The 25,823-nt window shown below is 36.2% G+C and overlaps 1 protein-coding gene across 1 annotated transcript; it reads left to right on the forward strand.

Moving 5' to 3' along the window:
- The first annotated feature begins 264 nt into the window (after positions 1-264).
- ATVPS33 (Sec1/munc18-like (SM) proteins superfamily) lies at positions 265-24,946 on the forward strand. Its single transcript, XM_088970288.1, has 22 exons — positions 265-513; positions 598-637; positions 725-805; positions 877-1,071; positions 1,315-1,425; positions 1,515-1,580; positions 5,986-6,093; positions 6,188-6,232; positions 7,972-8,028; positions 8,389-8,483; positions 9,462-9,513; positions 9,674-9,730; positions 15,262-15,324; positions 15,415-15,521; positions 20,284-20,406; positions 20,560-20,641; positions 21,729-21,796; positions 23,306-23,386; positions 23,508-23,565; positions 23,665-23,726; positions 24,248-24,341; positions 24,529-24,946. Exons 1-22 carry the CDS (start codon positions 461-463, stop codon positions 24,616-24,618), a joined length of 1,788 nt encoding a protein of 595 aa, XP_088826414.1. The 5' UTR covers positions 265-460; the 3' UTR covers positions 24,619-24,946.
- The last annotated feature ends 877 nt before the right edge of the window (positions 24,947-25,823 follow it).

The following is a 25,823-nucleotide window of genomic DNA, read 5'->3' on the forward strand; positions in this document are numbered from 1 at the left end:
GTGGGCACAAGTTTGCTGGAAGCCGATCTCGTAAGAAAAACCCGCCGGGCGGAGCCTGATGATGGGTCAAATTGCTATTTTTACAGCAACCGCATATTGGGAGCATCTCGCTTGTCATTATGAGAGATGTTCCCGAATCCCGATGTGCCGTTGCTAGTTGGGACACCGTTGTGAGCGTTAATTCGTAGCAGATGTGAACGCGGACATCACAGGCTGCGGAACGAACGTGCCCAAAGTTTTCTCAAACGTGATAATGGGCAATGTGCCTGTCTGAGGTCCAATTGCTATCATGGATATGGCCACAAAAGGGCCCAATTTTTTTGCTAGAAAAAAGGCCCATTAAGAACCCTAAATAATTAAGCCCTTCTCGGCCCTTCGACTTACCTGTTTATTCTATTCCCGGCAACACAGAGGTAGAGGGAAAAACGGAGAGAAGAAATTCTCTCAGTTCTCTTATTCGATGGCTCAAATTCCCAACTTGGAAAATTCTCCTATTAATCTCACAGCACTCAGGTAGCTGACTTGAACTTAATCAGTTTTTCAACCCAAACTCATGAGTATAATAATTTACTGGTATTGTTTTTTGTCGTAATTCAGAGATCAATCTCAGAAAGAGCTCCTCAACATTCTCAAGAATGTGAGACCCATTTCACTCAAACTCGTTTCTTCTGCTCAAATGGTTTATTTTTCCCGAATTTCAAGTTTTTTTTTTTTTGATATGCAGATTCGTGGGAAGAAATGTCTGGTTCTCGATCCCAAGTTGAGTGGATCACTTTCATTGATCGTACCAACATCTGTCCTTAAGGTTGGTTTGTTTATTTTCTATTTAGTTGTTATTTCTTTTCATGGTTTGTGATTTGTGTGGGTATGGAATAGGAAAACGGGGCGGAGCTGAGACATCTTTCGGCAGAACCAGTTCAAACTGAATGCACGAAAGTAATCTATCTGGTTCGTTGTCAGATTGATTTAATGAAATTGGTTTGTTCGAACATTCAGAGTGATATCTCAAAGGGACTTCAGAGGGAGTACCATCTTTATTTCGTCCCCCGTCGGACTGTTGCTTGTGAGAAGGTCAGCTTTAATCTGGTTTGATCAGACGATGTGACTGAATATATGATTCTATGAGTCATTATATTCTTGTTTTAATCTGGAATTTCTTGGGATCTTAATTTCTCACTTATAGCAGGCAATTGTGCATTGGAAGATTATTATTATTATTATTTTTCTGAAAAGAAAAAAACATCTCGTTACGGGTAATTCCCCTAGAGTTAATTTTTTAATCTCCTAAGAAAGGAAGTTTCACTAATCTTGCAGATACTCGAGGAGGAGAAGGTTCATCAATTGGTAAATATTGGGGAGTACCCTTTGTACATAGTTCCACTGGACGAGGATGTTCTTTCTTTTGAACTCGATATGGCTTTGAGGGTATGCTGGTATTATGCTTCTGGATTCATTATGGGCTTATTGTCTTAAGAATATCTAACTTCTGGCCTTTGATTCTTTGCACTTAATAGGAATGCCTTGTTGGTGGTGATACAAGCTCCCTTTGGCATATTGCCAAAGCCATTCATAAGCTTGAGGTTTGTGCTACTTTTATGCGAAGTACTTTTTGGTGTTAAGTAGACCGACAAACATAGGTTTGTGCCTGAAGTGCAACACTTTAGGATCTTTGAAGCTTGTTGTAGTTCTACATCTGTTTCCAATTTATCTCTGACAATTGGGTGAAGTTCATACTTATGGTTCTGTGAATGACCATCTGATTTGGCAATTCTTTTGGGCTTAACCAACTTCCTTATGGTTACATGTTAACCGTTGCATAGGTTTGGTGAGATTAATTATTGATATCATTGAATTGGTAAAATTATTTTGTGAAGATTCATTTCAACCTTAATTCTCATAAAGTTTTTAATTTAATGGGCTTTTACCTTATGGATTGTTGACCCATTTAATTGTTATTGGATGAAATAGAAGTCATCCATATCCTCTTTGTTTGTTTTGAGTGTCTGTGCTTGTCCCATCCTTAACTGAAAGAAAACATTCTGATGTTGTGGGAGGTGCTTAATGTGGAAGGCTGGATTGAATTATCCATGGAGAAGATTGAGACTGTGGAAACCAATTCCAAGGTGTGGAATAAGGAAAAGTGTCAAATTTGGGTTTTTGGGTGAAAGGAAGATTTGCTTTTGTGTTAAATTTGTGACACTAATGGAATTGAGGAATCTAGGAATCTTCAGGGAGCTGTTGCTTAATCTAGCGCAAACATGAACATAGGGAAATTCTGAGTCCTTGTAAGGTTGGAAATTTGCTGGAGCAGAACTGTTCTGTGAAGATTGATAAAGAAAGTGACATATTCATCCTGAACCTGAAAAAGGAAGGGTGATGGAGGTAAAGGATTATGACTTACTAGCCTTGTGGGAAGCTTGTGTATGTTTAGTGCAAAGGTTTTATCATGTCAAATTAGTTAGACATTTGGGTAAGAGGCTTCAATAAAGGGTCAACAAATGCTTGTGTCAAATGAGTACCTAGAAGGATAGAAGAGATAAGGCATGGTGGGGGATTGAGAATTGTAAGGTTGACTGGGAGAAGGCATATGATAGAACATTAAGATCTACTTCAGCATGTTATGAAATTAGTGGTCTTTGCAATGATTGGGAAGAGGGATCAAGGGCTGTGTAGCTTCTACCTACTTTTCAGTACCACTGAATTGGCTTTCTATAGGCTTATTCAACTCCTCGAGGAGATTTTGCTAGGGTTGTCAGTTTTTTATCCTTTTTCACTTTGCTGGTAGATATTCTCAGTTTTTTGTTTTTGTTTTTGTGGTAAAGGAATAGGGGCTTAATTTGGTTAGTTGGTTGAGTGCTATCAGGTAACAGTGTGTTTGCAGTTTGACAATGATACCATTCTTCTTGGAGGTGAAATATGACAATGCTGGATATAAGTGGTATTATCACTTGTTTTTTTAATTATTTTTTATTTTTTAAAAGGTAGAGTATTGTATTATGTATCAAATATACGATCAGCCCCGACCCCTGTACAATGAGAATTTGTACTAGAGGAGGCCCAATGTCCCTAAAACAAACCCAACCAGCAAGAAGATACATAAAACTATTCAAAAGAAAATCCCTATAAAAAAAAGAGCTTTTGTGTCTAGCTTTGAATAGAGAGTGATTAGCCAACCATGAATATAACATGCCCAAAATTTTTTTGAGAACCTACAAGTCCTTCTAAGTCCAATGTTCTGGTTTGGACGATGGTCCTTGACAAATGCCTTTCCAGATCCAATCTTGTGAGGCGGGGCATTGAAATTTTGGATTTATCTTGTGGTCTTTGTGGATTTGCTACAGAAACTACAGATCATCTGTGTCTTCACTGTCCATTCTCCTCTCAGGTTTGGATGCATTTTCTCAAATCAATGGGTATCAGTTGGGTCATGCCTAGGTCGGTTAAGGAGCATCTCTGCAGCTTGAAAACTAAAGGCCTAAGTAAGAAAGGGAATTTGATGTGGAAGACAATCCCTGCTGCTGTCTTGTGGTCCATTTGGGCAGAAAGGAATAGTAGAATTTTTTGTAATTCAGAGAGCAGTGGGCAAGTTGATTTCTTGGATTTCTACTTCTGAGGAGTTCAGAAATCTAAACTTGTCTTATTTTTTTCAGTCTTGCTCCTGGTGGAGGTTGTAGTTCTGGCTGTTTTCAGACTGCCTTCCTGGGTCTGATTTCAGTCTGTAATTGAGTTTGGTTTGAATAAATTTACATTACCTTTTACAAAAAAAAAAAAAAAAAAAATGAGAACCTCCTCTTTTGAGTTTTGACCCCCTTCAAAAATTCTAACGTTCCTTTCACACCAAACTGCCCAGAACACTGCCGCAGGTATAATGTTCCAGACTACTCTGCCAGCCTTACTTAACCCCTTTAGCCACCAAGCAAAATGAATCTCTTCACATCAGCCGGAAAGAACATCTTTGCCCCAAAAAATTTTCAATATTTTTCCCCAAATCCATTTAGTGAACTCGTAGTGGATCAGAAGATGGCTTGTGGTTTCCACACTTTTGTTACACAAAATCCTGCACCTGTATATCTCTTCTAACTAGGTTTTATCTTTTAAGGGTTTTATCCAGCACTGATGACCACACAAAGAAAGCCAACTTTGACGATACATTCCTGATCCATATCTTCTTGTCTGGGAACTCAGCGTCTTCTTTCCTTCTTAGGTTGTTGTAGAAGGATTTGACAAAGAAGACCTCTGAATTCTCAAAAATCCATTTCCTTTCGTCCTCTAGAGCTCCATAATCTAACACTATACAGAGTCTGCAACAATTTTATTAGAGAATTCACCTCCCAATCATTCAGATTCCTCTGGAATTGAGGATTCCAAACACAGCCCCCATCTTCCTTTCCAAGTAGTCTGCCACTGTTGCATTCTTGTCCACTGCGGTCTCAAAGAGATCAGGATATCTGTCCTTAAGAGGTCCATCGTTACACCAATGATCCTTCCAAAAAAGGACCGTTTGACCATTACCAATTTCGTACTTTATTCCCTTCAAGAAAAGCAATTCTAATTTTTGGATTGCCTTCCAAATTGAGCAACCATATGAAGATCTTATGTTCTCTATCTCCCAATCTCTTGTGCTAGGCCCATACTTGGCTAAGGTTAGCCTCCAAAGACTAGCCGGCTGATCATTGAGCTTCCATAGCCATTTTTCTAGCAATGTGATGTTGGCTTCCTTTAATTTTCTGATGCCCAGGCCCCCTTGATCTGTGGACCTGCAAACTGTCTTCTATTTCACCAAATGACATTTGTCTTCCTTCTTCTGCCCCCTCCACAAAATTCCCTCATCTTTGTTTTGAGTTATGTATTAAGATACAACTTATAAAAATTCAAAATAATTTGGTCATTACTTACAGAAATCACATCAGATTTGCAAGATGTTGCATTCGGTTGGCAGGTTATTGAAAATCCTTTCTAATATACCAAAATCAAGACATATGAACACGGTCTTTGGAATAGCTTCATTCTCAAGGTGGCATGAAGCGTATGTATTAGGAGTTAGGACTTAGGTCCCAAGATAAAATAATAGCAAGACTTATTTGTACTTAAAATTTGATATTTTTTAGATTCATTTTTTCTTATTGTTCACCTTCCTAGTTTAAGGCTCAACACGGATTGGGTGAAATTCTCAAATTTAATACCAAGAACCTGTAAGCAGTTAAGTTCGTTTTCTTAATCACTTTTTTTTTTTTTTTCCGATAGATTACTTTTTTTTTTTTAGAAAGGTAACTATTTCATTAAGAGCAAAAAAAGGAAGTAGATGAGTTGATGTACAAAAGGAGGGGCTAAAACAAAAAAACAACTAAGCCAACTAAAAAATGAGGAAGACTATCTGTACCATACAAAACATTCCTCTCTGTACCAGATTCGCTAACATATCAGCTCTTTGATTGATTTCTCTAGGAATCCATCTGAAGTTCCATCCACTGATTCAAGGGAAGAGGTAAGCTCTCTAATTTGAAGAAAATGATTCAGATGCCAAGGGGTGTTAATTACTTTATTCCCAAAATGGGCTCTTGAATACTACAACGGACAGCATAAGATATTAGGATTAGCCTTCAACAGGGCATAATTTGGTCTTTTTATGACATAATGTCATGGAGATTCATGTTATCTTCAAATATTTGTAATATTTAATTTCTTAGTCTTCAGAAAGTAAAAGCAAAGCTTCAGAAAGGATTTCTAGAAAGTTCTAGTTACCTCTTTGAGGAATGGTGACAAAGAGACTCTCTTTTTTCCTTGTTAATAAATATTTTGTTTACTATAAAAATAAGAGATTCATTTGCCTGACTTATATTGTTGGTGGCATATCTAATAAAACATGCATATCAGCATATGATATTTGATAATTACTTCACCAGGGTGGTTTACTTGATTCCATCTATTTGTAATCATGTAATTCAATAATTCCTTGCACTAACCTTTTCTTTTGTTATATTGCAGTTTTTGTTTGGGGTAATACCTAATGTGAGGGCTAAAGGGAAAGCATCAGCACGAGTTGCTGACCTCCTAAACCACATGCAAGTGGAAGAGCCTGTTAACTTGTCAGATGTAACTATATGTGGCTCTTTATCTTGTTTTATTTGATTATTGCTTTTTTGATGGATCAACAGAGTGATTGCTAATAAATTACTTCTCTCTTCAGATGGGAGCCCCGGAGATAAATACACTCATCCTGTTAGATAGAGAGGTAAGTTTCTTGTTAAACTGTGGTTGAAGGACAAAGCTACTTATCATGACAAGCTCTTACAGAAATCATTTCATTTGACTTCTTTGTGCTACTTATATTGCCTGAACTCAATATCATACATTAAAATGATTTGAATATGAAAAGTTCAGATTTGCAGTTACTGTTGGAGAGTTTCTGCAAAGACCTTTAGTTGGGAGTTGACCTGTAAAGGATAGATTCCCATCTCTTTACTCCATCACTGCTCAAACAGAGAAACCAATTTCTCATCATGTCCTCTTCTCAGATCAAGGACTGGCTTGGGATTTTGGTCTTAGGCAAGCATTAGAGATTTTGAGGTTTTTGAGATTATGTCAGTCCTTGACCTTCTAAAAGAGGTTTCTCTTCTGGACTCTAACCAAGATTGTAGGGTTTAGACTTTGAACTCTAATGATCCTTTCTTCTGTGCTTCCTTTTTATGGCACTCAACCTTACTCTTTCCTCTCTAATGGGCTTTCTTGTGAAGGCTTTGTAAAGAGGGCCTGTACCACTCAAAATTAGGGCTTTCAACTGGGAAGTATATCATGAAAAAATTAATATCTATGGCATGGCCCAAAGAAGGACACTATTAGTGCCTCTCACATCATATGCCTTCTTTGTAGCAAGTGATGTAGGTTCTTTCCACATGCTAATGTCCTGCCATTTTGTATCTTGTATTTGGGAGCTTTTTCTTCTCTTTGTTTGGATGCAGGTGGCATCCCTGGGAAACATGGCAATTGGCAAGTTTGTTTGGTTTACCCTTTTTCTTACAGCCAAATAAGAGGAGCAAGATTATGTAGAGGTGCATCAGGGCAACAATCTTGTGGTGATTTGCGAGGAAAGGAAATGCAAGGCTGTTTAGAGACAAGAATTAAAGTATTGAAGCTATCATTGAGAATGTGGAGATCAAAACAGCCGATTGGGTTAAGATGATGGATGCCTTTGAACATTATACAGCTGATGATATAATAAGGAATTGGCATCAAGTGGCATCTACTTCCATGGCTAGAAGAGTGCAATCACCACAATGGTTTTCTCAAAGTCCATACATGATTAAACTGATGGGGTGTTCAACAGTATGGTTGTTTTTGTTTTTGAAAACAAAAGTAACTGCCGTGTCAGTGAAAACAATACAACTTCGCTGATGTTGCAGTTGTTTTTATTTTCAAAAACAAAACCAACCATGTTGTTTAAGGGAGAGAAATTAGATAAAAGTTAAAGAATTACATTGAAACAACTGATGACACTAACACATCAAGAAAATCTCATCTTGTAGTCTATAACCATATTTGTAATTGCCAGAAGGATTCAATAGAGTTCTTGATGTTTCAATTTTGCAAAGAAGTGGAACTCCAAAAGGATGCCCGAGTCTCAAATTCTCAGAGTCCATGAATTCAGAACCATCTCTGACTTGATAACATTCAAAAGTTTCTAATGATATGGATTGCTAGCAAAGGCACAGTATAGAGTGCAACAGGGAGAAGTATGGATTCCTGTAAATAAAACAGACTTACATTGTGCGTGAGCGAAGAATTTTTCTCAGTTGTTCTCTTTTACATTTTTTCAATTGTCTTTTCACGAAGCATAGTTTTTTGCCATTGTGAATGCATTGTCCAACTAGGTCTTAATTGGCATTTGCTTACTATTTATTAATTGTAAATATTATTGTTGCTGAAATTTGTTCAAGATTTTTATGGCTTCATATATTCTGTCACTGGTTTCAGGTGGACATGGTTACACCTATGTGTTCTCAATTAACATATGAAGGGTTGCTGGATGAGGTACATTTTTGTGAATGTTGAAGTTATCACTTATAAGCATGCTGTAACTCTTGCACAGTTATGTTACCATTAAATCAAATAACAATGTTCATCTCTCACCATAAAATCATCGGATAACTAGTTACCTTGCCTTAGTGAACTTTCAAAACCCGAAAGGCAAATTAAGATGGAACTTATTACATTCGTTTCTGCTGTATAATACCTTTTCCCCTCTTAATGCTCCCCTCTCTCTTCTTTTAAATTGAAAATTTTGCTTGTATGGGTCATGGATGAACTTGACTGTGTAGTTTCTACCAGAGGGATAAATTTTGCTTATCATTCTAGATGTGTCATGAGCTTTCTCTGGCTGTTCCAGTGCAGTTTTTGCGTGTCAACAATGGTTCTGTGGAGCTTGATGCATCTATCATGGGTGTTCAACAAGAAGGTAAAAAGGTGAAGGTTCCTCTTAATTCAAGGTAAGAAACTATGTGTATGTTCTGTAATATATTTTAGGTTTTTAATATACTGTTTGTTTCTATTATTCTGTCTTCTTGTTTGCACTTTACTGTTTTTTCCATGAATTGTATGCATCATTTTTGTTTTACTTGTTCTTCAAAATATTTTATTTTTTTACATGCAAAAATAAAGGTCTATATTTGCCTTCTGTTCATCTACATTTTTTTGATAATTGAAAAGTTACTTCATTATCAAAATGTAAGCAAATTTACAGCATCCCAAAGAGAGGCACGAGGTGCAACCTATCTTGAAAGTAAAAGTAAGTGTAAGAGACCACAATACACTATAATAAAATCATTACAAGGTTGCCCAATAGAGATGTTCCCTCAAGACCCCCTGTTTAGCGAGACTATCAGCCATAGCATTTGATGACCTTCTCACCCAACGTGAACTAACATTCATGTTGCTTGTTAACCAGCTTGCCTTCTTTAGGAAATCCTTGTAGCACCAAATTACTGAGCTTGGGTCTGTTAACCAGCCCACAACCACCTTAGAATCTCCTTCAATTAGGAGATGCTTCACTTCTATTTCTTTAGGAAATCCTTCTGTTCATCTACATTTTACCTCTTTCTTTTCTTTTCTTTTCTTTTTTTTTTTCATTCTTTTACCTGGTTTAATAAAGAAGCATATAAAACATGGGGTCAATCAACAGAAGATCCCAAAGAAATCTTTCCAATGGCATATAATCTCTTTTTTCATTTTTCTGTTAGAATAACTACAAATGAAGTTTTTTTTGCCTCTCTGATAGTAAATCTGTCTCTTCTCCTTTGTGCTTGTCCTACAAACATGACATACCTTACTCTTTCCTTTTCTTCTGGAACTTTCTTAAATGTTTGTCATTTATTATCTCTGCATTTTTTTTGCAAATATTTTGTTCTTATTTTTTTGAGAAATACATAATTGATGTTGAATTGTTCTCTTTTGTATATTTATTTCAGTGATAAATTGTACAAGGAGACAAGAGACCTCAGCTTTGAAGTTGTTATTCAGGTTGATTGATTTTTACCAACCCATTTGTCTTTAAATGATATCATCTCTTACTCTTTTGACATATGTACTTTTTAGTTTCCTGTTTTTTTCCTTATGATCATGTTAGCTTTCATTTCCTTCTTGGGAGTTCTATGTGTGCCTATATGCAGTATGATTGCAGGTTCTGCGTCAAAAAGCAACGTCTATGAAACAGGATTATACAGAGATGACAACTACTGTAAGTGATTAGGGCAGCACTGGGAAACTTATTTTCATTTATTTTGTTTTTTAAGTTTCAAAGAAAAGATATATACCTACTGCCTGCATTTTTTAGCCTGTAGATCTTTCTTTTTGATTGATGATCAATCAAAGTTGTGCCTTGCATCCTTTTTTGTAGGTTTGCTTCCTATCTACCCCTTATGTTTTGGAGCCACCCCCAAAATAGTTGATTTCTATAGGCTCCTTGTCTAGACAAGGCATCGGCCATACTATTGACACATCAAAGTGTCCAATGAAATGTAGCATTCAGTTAAGCTGCCACTTTTCTAATTTCATGCATAATATATCTGTATCTCCATGTACCCATTGTATTACATATGAACTAGATAACCACTACTTTAGAGTCACTTTCCACCATGATACTATATAATTGAGGTTTTTGCCCAATCTTAAATTGTATAGAACTGCCATAAATTTTGCCTGCCTTTTGAATCTTCATCATGGATGAAATTATATTAGTAAGAAAGTAAAATAAATAAGATCCATTGGCTTCCAAAAAAATCCAAGTGCAGCATACAAGCCACCAAAGGGGCTCCTCATAACAGAAGTTCATCTAAATTGGACGTTAGGGCCCAAAAGAAAAAAACATTCCTCACACCCCCTGTTGCTAGAATGTTGGTGGTGAAAATGTCAGATCTTGGAACCTATCTCAATGAGGGTTCAACAAAAATAAGGCAAGCCGGTCATGAACTGGGTACTGGAACCAATTATCTGGTGATAGAACCAAAAGGTGTTAGGCAACAGTTTCCCATGTAAAAATTGGTCTCTGCTAAGATAATTCCGCTCAATAGTTCTCCACAAAACTGTCATAGAAATTGCCTAACAGAAATTGAAGCAAAATATCATGAGCATGCAAAATTATTCGGATAGGAACTAAATTCTAAACATGCAAGAAACCAGACCTTTACCAGAGAAAATTCCAACTAGAACATGCTCAGAATTGAATCTAAAAAAATAGTTATCAGCTTTAAGAAAAAGCAAACATTCAGATTTAATAAAACGTCAACCAAAACTAGTTCAGAAGTATCAAAATTTAGAAACCAGAGTGTGCAAACCTGGAATTATGATTAAAGCAATACTGATCAAAAAGTAGAATTGGTAAATCAATTTAAAAAGCATAGGTTGGGACCTATACTACTAGAAAGAAGAGAGCAAAATAAAAATAAAATAAAGTAAAATCTTTGAAGAACTCAATTCTAATTAATTAGTTGAATAGAAACATCATTTTTTATTAAAAAGTCGTATAGAATTCAACATGATGAAGCAAACAAAAATTGACCTTTAAATTGGATAATGGGGAGAACATGTGATTCTGGAAGGACACTTGGTGTGGTCATCACCTCTCCATGCATCCTATCCAGCTATCACACATCTTTGAGATAGCACAGGATCGGGATTCCACCATTAAGGAAAGCTATGAAATTATGGGAGACCAAACCATTTGGCTCCCTTGTTTGAGGCACATTTTTTATTTGGAGGCTTATCAGCTAAGTGCTCTGCTCCAGCAGCTTAGTTATTATCATCAATGTCCAAACAGTATAGCAGGTGGTGGAATGTTAGCAAAGATGGAATCTTCTCTGTTAAGTTGTCCTACAATAAACCGGTGGGGGGGGATGATTCTGATGTTCCATGGAAATGGATTTGGAGTTTAGGGGCCCCATCGGAGGTGGTCTTCCTTTGGACAGCCATAAGGGACAATATCCTAACAATTAATAATCTCTGGGTGAGAAGTTTGTAGATTGAGAATCTTGCTGCTTGTGGAAGTACAGAATCAGTGGGGCATTTGATAGTTCATTGCCCCTTCACATTCAGGATCTGGACTGACTTCCTACAACTTTTTGACAGAACTTGGGTGCTTCCAAGTACCTGCAGCAGCTGATGGCCTATTGACCATCTCAAGGATTTAGTAAAAGGGGCAAGCTCATTTGGACCCTTATACATCTAACCATATATTGGAAACATGGCTGGAAAGAAACAAGTATATTCTTGAATAAAAGGAATCCAGTTTTGAAACTGTAGTGGGGCGAGTTAAAAAAGATATAGTCAGCTGGGTGTGCCTTCAAAAAGAATTTGCAGGTGTTAAACGGCAAGATTTCAGTGATGGGTGGAGTCAAATCATTTGGGTTAATGACTATCCTTATTTTTTGCAATTTTGTATTATTGTATATACAAATACTTACAATGAGATGATTTGGGGCTGATACATGTATATATGTAAAGGCTAGATGCCTAGATCCCCTCATGGGGTGTGTTACTTATTTTGAGTCCTCACCCTCTATACTTGATACAAAATTACCTTTACCTCTTAAAAAAATGAACTTCATTGAAACTTAAATAAACTACAAGATTTTTAATGCTTTGAGTTTCTTGGGGGGAAGCTATTGTTTCTCCTTGAGGATGCTTGTGCTTTTAGTACATATAGGTGAGAGAATTGAGTGTTGAAGCCCCCTTGAAATGCAAGGGGGTTTCTAATTTGAGTTCCACCTTTTTTTTTTAAATTGACAACTGGATTCCATAAAAGATCAAGAAAAGAAAAAGAGGGAAAATATAAATTTATAATACAAGTTATCTTTTCTCAAAAAATTATAATAAGAGAATTTCCTTTGGAAAAGAAAACTTGGAGAATTTATGAAGAAATATCCCAATTGAAATCATCAATAAAAGAAACTCCAATGTGAATTCTCTGTGCTGATAAATGGGCAGTCTGCAGGTTTCTTTGAAAGTTCTAGGGGTTTAAGACCGAGAGACCCTCTCTCTCTCTCTTTCTCTCTCTCTCCTTTTATTCACCTGTATTATGGAAATTATTTCTCTGTTCAGTAAGAAGGCTGCTCTTTCTGGCTATTGGGAAGGCTTTGTGATTGCTCCTGGGAATGAAAGGGTGAACATCCTTCAATTTTGTGATGATACTCTTTGTTTTGTGGATGATTCCCCTGATGAGTTGGAGTTCCTTCTGGGGATTCTGAGTTGGTTTGAAGTTGTTTCTGGGTTAAAAGTAAATTTGAGTAAAAGTCTGATTATTCCAGTGGGCCAAGTGTCCAATTTGGTGGAGTGTGCTAGGATGTTGGCTTGCCAGATTAATTTCCTTCCACTCCCTGCTAAATACTTGGGCTTACTTCTCGGGGCTCAATGTTCCTCCTCTTCTATTTGGGTTCCAGTCATTGAAAGAATGGAGAAAAGTTGTCTTCTTGGAAAGCCAAGTACCTTTCTGCTTGGGGCAGAGTGACACTAATTAAAAGCACACTATCCAATCTGCTGACATACTTTATGTCTTTGTTTCCTATCCCAACTAAAACAGAAAAAAGATTGGAACAATTGCAGAGAAATTTTCTATGGAAAGATTGGGATGAAGAGAAGAAAATTCACCTAGTTAGTTGGGACCAGGTTTGCCTCTCCATTGAGGAAGGTGGATTGGGAATTAGGAAGTTGAAACTGTTCAACTCTGCTGCACTTCTCAGTAAATGGATCTGGAGATTTGCCTTATAAAGAACAGCTTGGTGGAGAAATCTTTTGGCTGCAAAAATGGGGTGGAGTGGGGTAATTGGAGATCCTGTGATCCCCCTTCATGTTGGGGATGCTCCTTGTGGAAAGGCATAATGGAAAATTTGCCTACTGTCTTGGAGGGTTCCTTGGCTGAGGCATTCCCCCTACTGTTTCACTGTGCTGCTAGTCCTGATGTTGATGCTTCAGTGGCTGACTCTTACTCTGTTTCTGAAAATGGTCTGACCTGGACCTCTCAATTTAGAAGGAAACTGTTCGATTGGGAATTGGACGAAATTGTCCACTGCTGGAGCTCTTACAGGGACAAGGGATTGATACTAACATGGAGGACGAGTGGTGCTGGAAGTGGAATAGTGATGGTTGCTTTTCAGTTAAATCTGTGGCCCTCAAGCTTAGCAGTTCAGGCCTTGCAAGCTTCCCTTTCAGGCAGATCTGGAATCCGATCAGTCCTTCAAAATCCAATTTTCAGGCAGTCTGTGCTCTGTTTTTTTTCCTGGACCAGCCCCCTGTTGGTGAAGGCCCTGTTGTATTCTTTTTTTGGTTTTAATAAAATTACTTTACCTTTCCCCCCCAAAAAAACTCCAATGTGAATTGCCTTTTACATTCTCACTCCTTTCTTCAGTCTTTTCCAATGAAATAAATTTGGAGCAGACCTGTGCCCCCTTAAAAATATGGGCTTCTTTCTAGGAGGTTTCTCTTGAGAAAATTAACACTTGTGGCAAGCTTTAGAAAAGAAGATCAAATTGGTGTTATAAATGTCTTTTGTGATGCAAATGGAGAACTACTTACCCCTTACTAATCTCCTATTAATTTGTATTTTGTATTTGGGAGTCCTCTTCTCTCTTTGGTTGTGGGTGTACAGTTCTCCAAGATGTAACTAGTCTGTCAGTCCATTTCCTTTTTATCAGTTAACCTGAAACTTTATTCCAGATGGAGGGGTAGCCAACTTAAAATTTTATTAACATGTTTTGAAAGGAAGATATAAAAGCACAGGAGAGGATAACCCACCTTGCCCCAAGCTAAAATAGAAAAAAACTATTCTGGACTTTAATGTAATGTATACAACTAAAAGCGGTTAGGTAGAGATTTCCAGCCTATATCACAGGATGCAAGGCATATTGTATATAATATTCCTTTACTGAAATTAATAAAAGTTCACGGTTACCAATAAAAAACCGAAGGCCCTCAGGTGTTTAGTGGTTTTATTCCATTTGTGCTTCCTGTGGACCTATAGTGGAAGTGGAAGCTACTAAATTGAATATGGTAACTTTTTGGTCTTTGGTGTTCCGCTTCCTGAGCCATCTTCTCTTTGGATTGAAGGAGGCTGAGGAAATGCCATCAGATTGGGAAAGGAGTTTGCGTGAGGGTTTTTGGGCTTTCTAATCTTCTTAATGAAACTAGGCATATTTATGGTCATGATCTTTTGTTTTGAAATGGATTCAGAGGAAATTGGAAGAAGATGTGGTGGGTCTGTTCTCTGCACTATGTTATGAAGTTTTTTACAGTTTCATGCTTATGTAGCTTTGGATGGACTCTGCTTACTTGTTTTGATTAATGTATGCCTTATGCATAATTTTTTTGGTACCTTTCTCATTCTATTATATTAATACGATACTTTGGTTGTTATTTGTTCACAAAGAATTGTTAGTAATTACATATAAATTTAGAATATGTAATTTGTACTTGATTATTGAAATAGTCAAAGGTAAGGGTGAAACTTGGGTTGCAATGAGTGTCGAGTATTTGTTAAATTTTAAATGGAGCTGAGTTTGAAACCGAGCCTGAGGTGATTGAGATTCTTCAACTTGGGCAACCTGACTTTCACCCCAAGTCAAAGGAGGGCCATCAGTTATGTAAAGTCAGAATTTGAATTTGTACCAAGCTTTAAAATAATGTTATTTTAATTACAAACAATATTTAATGTGCTTTTGATCTGACATAGATTAGTGGTGTTAAGAAGAATTTTAATTCGAGTACCATGGACGTTTGCAGACTCAAACTGTATCTGAGTTAAAGGACTTTGTCAAGAAGCTTAACTCATTACCAGAAATCACTGTAAGAATAAGCCTTGATACTTCCACGTTTTTTCTTCAAACTGAAGCCTTTATAAGCTAGGTTTGTATTTTCTGCTGATTTGTGGTACAGAGGCACATAAATCTTGCTCAGCATTTGTCTACGTTTACATCAAAGCCATCGTTTCAAGGGCAGCTTGATATAGAGCAGACATTGGTGGAGGGTGATAATTATGAAGTGTAAGCTTAATTTGTACTTTGTTTTCATCCTTGGGAACTTTTTAATCATATATCAGATTATTATATGCTTCTCACTGCACTTCTTAGATTATCATGAAATACTTTTAGATAGTCTAAAAAAGGGAATCACATGGTGAGATGGGACTTTTCTATATAATATTATATTGTAAATTCATAATCTACATAATGGTACACCAATGATGAGTGATACAATATTGGGGTATTTGACATTTAGAAAAGAATTTCTATTAGAAACAGTAAGAAGAAAAACGGAGAAGGGTGAATGGAGAACCGTTAACAATAAAAAAGGGGAACCCTTAACTCACCCATGCACCCCCTGCTAGGGGTGTCAATTGGACTGGATTTGGTCAAATCCGGTCCAGTCCAATGTGAGTCCATTACAAATGGACCTGGTCCAATCCAGTCCAATGATATTTTGGACCATTTTGGACCGGTCCAGAGACTCTCCAATCTGTTCAAATTCCTGTTAATTTAGATTGGTTTCAACTCAAAGCTGGTCCATTGACACCTATTTTTTTGTCTTCTATCAATGGACCAGATATTGGCTCAATCCAACATAAATTCATTATGGACGGAGCAGGTCCAATCAATATGTCATATTGGTCTGTCCAGTCCATCCAAATTCAATGTCTTATTGGTCCGTCCAATCTGTCCAAATGGATTTTGATTTGGACGGAATCCAACCCAAAACCGGTCCATTGACACCCCTACCCCCTGCCTCCAAAAATGTCTTGTTGGTTGATTTATCGTGGTGTAAGTTAAATTCAGAAAAGACTTAAGCTTTGAGCACACAAGTATAAATACAAGAGGGGGGCCAACCGCAAAGGCTAGAGTATAAATTTGAAAAACTCAAAAAATAACAAAATCTAAATCTCCAAAAAATTACAAAATTGCCACTGGTTCAAGAATATGAAGATTTGTTTCTACTATAGTGGCATGGATTGTTTATTAGATATTTAAGTAGATAACTTTGGGGTTTAGATATTGTGGAGTGGGCTGATGTTCAAGTGGAAGTTCTCTCAGATGGAGTAACGACTTTTTGGAATCCTAGATTGGAGGGGTACATTTTTGACTAACTGTGAAGAAGGTGAAGACATTAGGACTTGATGGTATTTAATAGAAGCCTGAAAAGATATGGGAGATGTAGACCTATTATGGCTATTTAAATCATTTAATAAGATAATGGAAACAGCAGAAATTCTAGATGAATAGAGAAAGAGGCACTGTAGTGCCTATAATTAACAAAAAGGTGATATACAAAGTTGCAATAATTATTGTGGGGTTGAACTTGTAAGCAACATTATTAAACTTTGAGAGAGCTATTGAGGAAAGAGCTGGTATGTTAGAAAACCAATTTGGTTTTATACTAGGAAGATCAGCCATGGAAGCTATCCTTCTATTGAGATGATTTATAGAAAGTTTCAGTGAGAAGATAGATCTTCGCATGGTATCCATTGATTTGGAGAAAGCGTATGATGAAGTTCCTAAAATGATAATATGGTGGGTTTTGGAAAAGATGGGCATACAAACTTGATTAAGGACATGTATAAGGACCTGTTGGAGAGACACCCAAATTTCCAGTTTAATGGGATTTCACCAAGACTAACATTTTGTCCTTCTTTGTTTGTACTAATGGATGAGTTGACTAAACATATTAAAGAATAGGGAGGTCTAATTGTGTATGTTTTTTGCTGAATACATAGTATTAATTGATGAAACTAAAGAGGGATTAAATGTAAAATTAGATGTAAGGACCAATGCCTTACAAACAAGAAGTTTTAAAATAAAAGGACTAAATTATTTTTTGATTGGTAATTTAAAGTTTCAAAGACAATGAAAAGAATAATATATACAAACTGCCACTGATACAAAGCAATGATATATACAAACTCCCGAGCAGCCCCATGAGGTGACCATTGTCACCATATCTTTATAGTATTGCTGTTTACAGGTTGATTGTCTGCCCTTTTCTCTATTTGCAAATTATCAAAAGGCTCCCTAGAAAAAAAATCCTGTTGACTCCTTTCCTTTAGCCAAATATTCAGCTATTTGCTGACTTGTGAATCCATGAATTTGTGATGTTAAATCAGGGTACATTTAGGATTGAAAATCAAAGAGATTCCTTAACGTGACATCTTTTGTTATGTTAGTTTGATTATCTATAATGAGGGAGAGATTGGGAGGACACCACTTGTAGAATTAGAATGTGACAGGAAAAACGGAGGGATGTATCCAGAATCCTATCTGATAGGAGAGCACCACTTTGCCTTTGGGCTTTGGATAGAAAGGATAATTCCATTTAGGGTAAAAGGTTAATTTTATAAAACGGTTGTAAGGCCAATAATATTATGTGGGACTGAGTGTTGTGCAGTCAAGAAACATGTCCAAAATATGAGTGGGAAAAAATGTGAATGTTGAATGTTGAAATGGGCAATTGATAAAACGAGGGAAAGTGGACTAAGGGCTTGTCCATTTCCTCTTAACTCTTATCTCTTAAGAGGAATCTTATAACTTTAAGAGGAAAGTGGGTGTTCAGTTCCTCTTATTTCTTATCTCTTAACAAGGAATCTTACAACTATACCCCCAAAGCACAAACAAAAGTTCTCATATATGAGGTTAAAATGGATATTTGACAATTTTCAGAATTCAAAACGACATTCTCTGCATTCAAAGTTCAGAGGAAAGAAAAGTTCACCAATACCAATATACCTCTTAATGTAATTATTGCACTTTCAGATGTCAGACATCAGATCAAATGAACAGGCTCTAAGATGGTTTGGTTATGTTTGGAGAACATTTACAACACCAGTGAGAAAGTGATCTATTGCAAATTGAAGGGTCTAGAGGAGCTTGGGGCAGGGAAAAATGGACATGGGTTGAAGTAGTGAGAAATGATTTGAGGGCTCATAATTTAACAATGGATTTGACACTGAATAGTGGAATAGCAGAAATTCATGTAGCTAATCCCATATAGCTGGGACAAGTCTTAGTTGAGTTGAATTGAGACAGGAGAAACACATTTATAGAACAACTGAAGGGTCTAGAAGAGCTAGGAGCAGGCCAAAAGGAACATTGGTTGAGGTAGTAAGAAATGATTTGAGGGTTCATAATGTAACAATGGATATGGAACTGAACAGAGTGGAATGGAAGAACATGATCCATGTATTTGACATCATATCATGGTTCTGAAAACTGGACCAGACTGGACGGTTGGATTGGTTGACCTGGAAACTGGTCATGGCTCTGGGTCCGGTTTTGGACCCCAAAACTGTCCAACCGGGCATTGGACCAGATGGTCAGACCATTTGACCTGGGAATCGGTGGCCAAAACGGTTCCATTTCCAGTCCAGTTTTTAAAACCATGCATTAGATAGTTGGAGCCATAGTTTGCAAACCACTGTTGACCTGGCTGGCTAGATTGGTAAAACTGTCACCTGGCCATAATTCCGTTTTGGGTCAACCTCAAACCCGCCAGCAACTTAAAAACTATCGACATGGTCAAAACCCATTCGACCTGGATGACTAACCATTGACCTGCTTGGCCCAGCCAATGGGTCATGGGTTACAAGTTAAATTTATATGCAAACTTCCAAAGGTCATAACTTTGCGCTTAGTTGTCAAATTGAGGTGATTTTCTTTTCTTTTTTGATTTTAGGTAAATTTTTTTGATCTATGCATCCCAAGTGCCTTGCCCTACTATTTTTGTCAAAAATTCCTTTCTCGGCCTCAAATCTTAATTTCTAGTTATTTATTTATTTATTTATTATAAAAACTTAAAAACTGAAGCAAAAAATATAAATTTGATCTAAAATAAAACATATATATATTACATGTAGAATGCAATTATATATTATTTATTCTATGTATGTATGTATGTACGTATGGTTCAACCTCCAGGTTGGTTTTGAAAACATGGTTGGGACTAGGCTTTTTTAAGTTGAGTTGAGATTAGGGGCATAATAGTTCTCCCTAAGGTGTCTGATGTCAGATGCAAGATGGTGGGGAGAATGCAGTACTGGGTATTTTTCGTTAAAGTAATTTGGGTTTACTCCATCCTTCCTAGGTGAAGCATTCTCTTAGATTCCTTCTCTTTCTGGTATATTATTTGAAAAATAGGGGATCCTGGATAAATATCACACATTTCATGCGTAAGATGATCAAAGAAGATATTGTGCAAGGTTGTAAGAAGGCAAAAATTTCTAGAGTAATTTTCCATTCACAATTGGTTGGGAGGATTTAGAGTAAGAAATAGAAGGATATTTGATCGATAAAAAGTGAGGTAATAGGGCTTGTCTTATTTTCAAGGGGAGAGATAAGAGGGCTTGTCTCTCTCCCACTTTCTCTTGTACACTTTCTTTTAAATTCAATGAAGTTAATAGTTATTCCTAAAAAAAATGAGGTAATAGGACTGTATGTATTGATTTCACTTCTCTTATTTTAGATTGGGTAATGACTGATCTGGAATGCAAAGCCATGTGAAGATCTTCCTTTAGATTGAATTTTTGGTCTCCAGTGTTAGTTGATAATTAGGATTTCTTATTTTGCTTTTTTTTTTTGTAATTCCTTTGGAAATGTAAATTGTTGAGCTTTGAATGTGATCACGAAATCTGGGTTCTTGTATATTCTATTCCTTCTTGTCAACTAATGCATGATACTGATCTTCAATCACGGTGATATAGTCTCAAACTTTTTTTTTAGTTTACCTATATCAATATATACTTGACATGGCCAATGTATGCAGATGCATTGACTATATTGAAGAAATGATCCATAAGCAGGAGCCACTTGTTAATGTCCTTCGTCTTCTTGTATTATTTTCCACTACAAATTCAGGGTTATATAAGAAAAACTTTGACTATCTAAGGTAATGTTGCCATTCTTCAGGTTTGATATCTTCATGTTTTGATGTCATTGGCTGTTGTTGTTTGATGCTCTAAAATTTTTTAATCTATAAGAAAGCCATTCCATTTTGTAATTTTTTTAAAACCTCTACTGTATGTTTATTCTCTTGTTTCAGGAGAGAATTACTACACAGTTATGGATTTGAGCACATGTCTACACTGAATAATTTGGAGAGAGCCGGATTTCTTAAGAAACAGGTACATTTACTTAGCTTATGATCTAAGACAGTTTAATTTGTTACTGATGTGATAGGAATCGATCAGCACCCTTGAAGACTTATTCTAGAAAGAAGAAGGCCTTACAACAGGTCCTGATATGGCAAAGTGATGGTACTTGGGATTTGGACTGAATTGAGTAGCAAGGGTATTTTTGTCATTTTTGCAATTTTCTGTGGGGTTCAATGATAGGGTTTAAATTGTCTAGTTATAGTTTGTTTATGTTTAAAATTTCAGAGTCATTGCATAACTAGGATTAGAGTTATTGAGTCTTCTTTGAATTGAAATCGGATATGGCAACTTAGTTTGAATCCTACTAGGATTATTGAGTCTAAGGCTGCGTTTTGAAACGATGCAAATAAGTGTGAGTGCAAATATGTAGAGTGTAAAACGGTTCACATAAATTGCAAAGTTGGGTTAGTTTTGCACTGACCAATTTATTTTCTTACCAAATGGACTTTTAGCTGTAATGGATGCAAACATGAATTTCAATAAAGCATATGCTTTTTTTTTTATCAAAAGCCCACTTGAATGCAAATTTACTTCTTTTTTATTGATGTACTTTTACATCTTATTATCAATGTAAATATGCATTGGTCTGTCATTTGTCAATGCATAAATGTAATGTTGCCAAACACAGGCAAAAGTGAACCAGAGTGCAAATTTACCCTGAACCGGGATTTACACTCCATTTTCATCGTTTCCAAACGCAGCCTAACAGTTTTTCTCCTAAGACTATTATGAGTCTAACAGTTTGGCTCCTAGGATTATTATGAGTTTAGAGTCTATAAATATGTATGGACGTTTTACACAAAGGCAATGAAATATATTGAGTTTTCTTCAGCTTATGCTAGTTATGGTGAGTGATTCCCATGCCCTAGAGTGATTCTAGGCACCCTGTGAGTGATTCCAGGTATTTTCTCCCTATTTTCTCTTTTATTCCTTCAAGAAGCCATTACAGCCATAAAACTTTGATCAAGAAAACCATTCAACATTCTCTACGGACTAGAACTGAGCTGGTCCTACATCATGATGTCTTAGATTAATCTACATCACCTGGGCCTTGCAGGAGTCCAAAAGTAACTGGGTAACAATTAAACGTGCATTGCAGCTTGTAGCTCAGGATGAGACTACCAGGTATTGATTCTTTCTGTTCATTTATTTATCATATAATGTGGTGTATAGAGAAAGCCTGGGTGTCAAACAAGTATCTTACTCATGAGGTCCATCAGATACATGAGGTCTGGCCCAGCAATGAATTCTAATAAGTATGCTAACAAAAACAATGATCTGTACATGCATACTATGTGAACCATGTGACATCCTCAATTCTACTACATAAATCTCTATTAGAAAAGCAATTAGAGCTTTGACCATAACATACTGATAATAGAATTCTTAGACTGTTGGAAAAAAGATGATAAATGATCATGCACTATTGTTTGCTTTCCTTTTATGAGGCCTTGTCCTCATCTTACTGCCCCTCATTTGGGGGTAATGATGATTGTACTGTCTGTTGTCCCATTTTTCCTTTTCTTTGTTTTTTTTTCTCTCTAAAAAAATACTGTTATTGGATGACCACAAAATCAAATGTGAAACACAATGATAAATGATCTTGGCAAAATCATAGATGAGATGGTACCATTCAATTAATGTTTCTTTATCTCCTAGATTGAATCTGTTGAATGGTAGATGGAATCCCCATATGCAGAAGATGTTTAAAATGATGTTTGTTGTGGACTGTGTTTATATTTTTTATAGAATGCCCATATGACTTTGATGGATTCATTATTTAAAGATACACCTCATATTGCAAAGCTTTGGTGGGAGGTTCAAATGGTACTTTTCCTTGGCATTGGATTTGGTCCCTCATATTCCTTCCAAAATATGTTTTTTCATGTGACTGCATTTTTTAACAAAATTCTAATCATCAATAACCTTGTGAAGGCAGAATGTTAGAAAATCAGTGTGTTTTTTGTAATTTCATCATTGTAATTGGTTAAGCATATTCTCAACCATTGTAGCTTCTCCATTTGGTGGCACTTCTCAAGCTCTTTGGGTGACAAAGGTAAATGGGTCCTTCCGTGTGACCAGGCATGCCTAATTGAATCTTGGCTGGTGAAATGTTATTATAACAGAAGAAGAGGAAAAGTTTTATGGAATCTAGGCCCTTCACCATATGCTGGTGTCCATGGAAATAAAGGAACAAAAAGATCTGTTTGATGGGAAGAGTTGGGGCTTTGAGGCAGTTATTGTGGTCATTAAGAGAACCTTTGTCTCTTGGGTGTTGATATTGGGAGATTTTGGTGGACTCACTTCTTCCAATTTCTGTGATATGACTTGCATCATTTTTGAACCATAGGTGGAGAGTTGCTGCTGTTTAGGAGCTCTCTTTCTCTTTGAATAAAGTCTTTCTTTAATTATCCAAAACAAATTAAAGCTACTCCTTAATGGGTGGACTGCCTGCAATGGATTGAGACAACCATTGGGTGTTTTCAACCATTTTCTTGCATCTCAAATTGTCATGTTAAGTAGTTTTGATGTCTGTTGCATGGAAATAAATATATGGTCTTAAATGTTAACTCTTAGCAATTAATTACTGTTCAATTGATTTATTACTTATATTTGAATCTTGTGTTTATATAGCTTGCATGACATTGATTATGTTTTTGCTGGATATGCGCCTCTTAGCATTCGCCTTGTACAGCATGCAATTCGATCCGGATGGTGAGACTAACATTTGTAATCAAATTTCATATTCATAGATATAGTAAGAACAATGTCCTTCATTTTTAGAACTTGTATATGGTTTGTATTTGTTGTGAAATATATAAAAATGACATGTCAGGCGTCCAATTGAAGAAATCTTGAAGCTCCTGCCTGGACCTCATCTGGAATCAAAGAGAGTGAGTACATATTTTTCATATTCTTTCTTCTCCCTCTTCCTCCCCCTCCACCCTTTGTTTTTACCTAATGCCATTTCCAATATTGTTTTCCTTTCATAGGGTGGTCATGTGAAGAGTTCACCAATTGATGCTCGACCGGGGATGCCAACCAGTTTGGACAAGTATGCCTGAATATTTGCTTTAAACATGTAGATTCGTAGTTGTCACTTCTTAAGACTCACATGGTTGAAATTTTAAATATGCACCATTACTGACCAGCAGTGAAGAGACAATATACAGTGAAACAAAGGCCCTTAGTCTCAATGTTACTAAGCAAATGAAAGTTTCAGCTATCAAAGTAACTGATTTATAGCAAGCAATTATAACAAGTTAGATGAGTATTTGAAGAATCATATCTACAGAAATTTCTAACGATTGGAGTATTAGGCTATTATAATTTCTCATTTTGATGTTTACCTAACTTTGCTCTGATTAAGCAGGATTTTCTTTTTAACCTTTGAACCGGAAAAGATCCTTCTAAATTTTTGATGCTTTCTACGTGTGTATAACTGAACATATATAGTAAATACCCAATGAAGATGGTTTGTCTTGAGTCAACTTGGCTTAATTAATTTCATCTGAGTTTGAAGTTATAGGTTTTTGGACCCCCTGTTGATTTTCCAGATCTTTCTGGTACATGCAGGGTAACAGATGGACACCGCTCTCTAGTACTTGTTGTCTTTATTGGTGGAGTAACATTTGCAGAGATATCTGCCCTTCGTTTTCTTACTGCTCAGGTGAGTTTTAACTTCTTCCAGTTTGGATAGATATTAGTTAATACAACAGAGCTGTTGTGCAAATTAAAATCGTCTGTCAATGCAGTAATCTGACTACTGAATCAGTATTTCCATTCTTCTGTCATCCTACCTTCGATATTTCTCTTCCTTATTGGCTGATATTAAATATATCTTCTGTGTTTTGCAGGAAGGAATGGCATATGATGTAATTGTTGGCACCACGAAAATGGTCAATGGGCGCACCTTGGTCGAGACATTCATGGATAACCTTGGTTAAGTAAAAGGCTTAAGGAGAAACAACTTTTAACCCATTAAAAGGCCAAAAATGCCTCTGTATTATTTAAGCTTTTATTTTATTTTTGTAACTTTTATCATCTTCTTTGGCTTTTTCTTTGTGTTTTGTTTTCTTTCATCATTTATTTCTTTAAATCCATTTTCACTTGTTTCGTGGTGATGGGTTTTGTTTTGTTTTGTGTCTGTGTCTCCTATTTGTATGATGTAGCTGGGGTCTTGAAAGAGTTTGTTAGGATTAGAGCAAAAATGTTAGATTGGAACTTTTCATTCAACGTGGTATATTTAATATATATTTTCAGTTAAGTACAAAATATTCCAATCAAATGGATTTCTATAAGGCCTAGAAAGAGACAAGTTTGTTATAATTTCAGCTAAGTGCAAAATTTTCAATCAAATGGCTTCGTACAAGGCCTAGAAAAATACAATTTTGTTATGTTAGTGAACAAGGAAAATTCCCTATTAGTACCCGTTACTTTATGTCTAGTGTCACTTTGGTCTCCGAATTTTAAAATGTGACGATTCAGCATTCAAACTTTTAAAACGTGACAATTCAGTGCCTGTCATTAATCAGCAGTTAATTTGCCATTAAGTAGCATTTGAAAAAGATACAAATGCCCTTCGAGTGTCATTTAATTTTCTTTATCAACCATCTAAATGTTGATAAAAAATTAACAGTCCCAAATCCTTGCCTTTTCCATTCAAGAAAGTTGGGGTTAAGTTTGAATGAACATTTTGGTGATCTCAACTTTCTTAAATAGAAGAGGTAAGGATTTGGGGCTATTAATTTTTTTTTGTCAATGCTTGGATAGTTGATAAAGTAAATTAGATGACATGCAAGGGACATTTATGTCTTTTTAAAATGTCACTTAACAGTTGATTAACAACTAGTTAACGGTAGGTATAGGATTGTCACGCTTTGAAAGTTTGGGTATTGAATTATTGCATCTTAAAGTTTAGGGACCAAAGTGACAGTAGACCCAAAGTACAGGGTACTAATTGGGAAATTTCCCAAGTTTTTATTCTTAATAAAGACACTAAAAGTTTTTACATTTCTCATACCTTATTTTTAATGTTTTAAATTTTACAACTAATAATTCTCAAGTACAGATTCAGGTTTATCCATACCAATTTTCAAAGATTATCTATTATTTTATCTTATTATTATTATTATTATTTACAACTGTAATT

Source organism: Nelumbo lutea, chromosome 2 (assembly GCF_056320005.1).
Source record: "Nelumbo lutea isolate HS-2025 chromosome 2, American lotus-T2T, whole genome shotgun sequence".
Taxonomy (NCBI): Eukaryota; Viridiplantae; Streptophyta; class Magnoliopsida; order Proteales; family Nelumbonaceae; genus Nelumbo; species Nelumbo lutea.